Below are 1,584 nucleotides of genomic sequence, written 5' to 3' on the forward strand. Positions count from 1 at the left end.
TGGCTCCCTTAATTAAGATATATGCTTCCCTGCTCCCATATCAATCCTTCCTTTATCCCAACCATCCCAATTCCCCAAGTTCCCCCCACCCTCCCCTTCTCACTTTTCTCTCCCCATCTCCCCTTACCCCTATCCCACCCCACCCCCAAGATCCCATTTTTTTGCCCGGTAATCTTGTCTACTTCCCATATCCAGGAGGATAACTATATGTTTTTCTTGGGTTCATCTTCTTATTTAGCTTCTTCAGGATCACAAATTATAGACTCAATGTCCTTTATTTATGGCTAGAACATATGGGCACAGGAGATCGCTTCCTATGTATAATCCCAGCAGCACAGACATTAAGGGCAACAATGAATAAATGGGACCTACTGAAACTGAGAAGCTTCTGTAAAGCAAAGGAGAGTGTCAGTAAGACAAAAAGACAACCCACTGACTGGGAGAAGATCTTCACCAACACCGCAACAGACAAAGGTTTGATCTCCAAAATATATAAAGAACTCAAGAAACTAGACTTTAAAATGCTAATTAAAAATGGGGATGGGGGCCACCGCGGTCAATGGCGGCGCAGGCCCGCGGGTCAGGAATCACCATGCTGTGGGCGGCGTGGCGGGCGCTGAGCTCTGTTCGTGCCCAGGCAGTGGCACAGGCTCCAGAGTCTGCGCTGCGGGGCGGAGGAAGCGCCAGTCTGCCCTCAGCACGCTGCGGCCTGCAGACTCCGAGTCTCCTGCTTGCCGCCCGTGCATACGCCACCCAGAAACCAGTCCAGCCCAGCCGAGATGATGAGCCACCCCCTTCCGCGTTCATCAAAGAATACAACAGCATCCTTCCCAACATGGAGAAGGTTGATGATGTCGTGAAAAGAATCTTGTCTTTGGAAATGGCCAACAAGAAAGAGAAGTCAAAAGTCAAGCAAGAACAATTGATGAACAAGATTGCAGAAAACCCTGAGGATTCCAGAACCTTGGAGGCTCGAATTGTTGCCTTGACTGTCAGGATCCGCAGTTATGAAGAACATATGCAGAAACATCGGAAGGACAAAGCCCACAAACGCCATCTGCTGATGAGCATCGACCAAAGGAATAAGTTGCTCAAACTCCTCCGTCAGACCAACTATGAAGTCTTCGAAAAGGCGTGCAAGGAGCTAGGGGTGGAATATACCATACCTCCTCTGCATGCCCAAAAGGTCCACCGCCGCATCCTGGCCAAGAAAGCTCTGTGCATTCGGGTTCTCCAGGAGGTTCAGAAGCTAAAGAAGCAAAGAAAGGCTTTAAAAGCTGCTGCAGCAGCTGCCAAAACACAACATAACCAGGCGGTACCAGAGGACCCTTCCCAAGCCCTACCAGACATGACCAGAAAAAACTAATAAAGTCTGTTCTGCCTTGAAAAAAAAAATGGGGATGGGATAAAACTGGACTCGCTGAACATAGCAGAAAATGGGGGCTACTGAGAACTCAAGAACAATGGCAATGGGTTTTTGATACTACTGCACGTACTGGCTTTGTGGGAACCTAGGCAGTTTGGATGCTCACATTACTAGACCTGTGATGGAGGAGTTACTTTCATTTAATAAAGAAACTGCCT

The 1,584-nt window shown here is 48.3% G+C and overlaps 1 protein-coding gene across 1 annotated transcript; it reads left to right on the top strand.

Moving 5' to 3' along the window:
- Positions 1-553: 553 nt before the first annotated feature.
- LOC130883928 (28S ribosomal protein S15, mitochondrial-like) lies at positions 554-1,366 on the top strand. The gene has a single exon (XM_057784763.1). The coding sequence runs from the start codon at positions 560-562 to the stop codon at positions 1,364-1,366; it is 807 nt and encodes a 268-aa protein (XP_057640746.1). The 5' UTR covers positions 554-559.
- The last annotated feature ends 218 nt before the right edge of the window (positions 1,367-1,584 follow it).

This window comes from Chionomys nivalis, chromosome 1 (genome assembly GCF_950005125.1).
Source record: "Chionomys nivalis chromosome 1, mChiNiv1.1, whole genome shotgun sequence".
Lineage (NCBI taxonomy): Eukaryota > Metazoa > Chordata > Mammalia > Rodentia > Cricetidae > Chionomys > Chionomys nivalis.

Coding starts and splice junctions, on each gene's coding strand:
- LOC130883928 (XM_057784763.1), top strand. CDS start 560: ATGGCGGCGCAGGCCCGCGGGTCAGGAATCACCATGCTGTGGGCGGCG.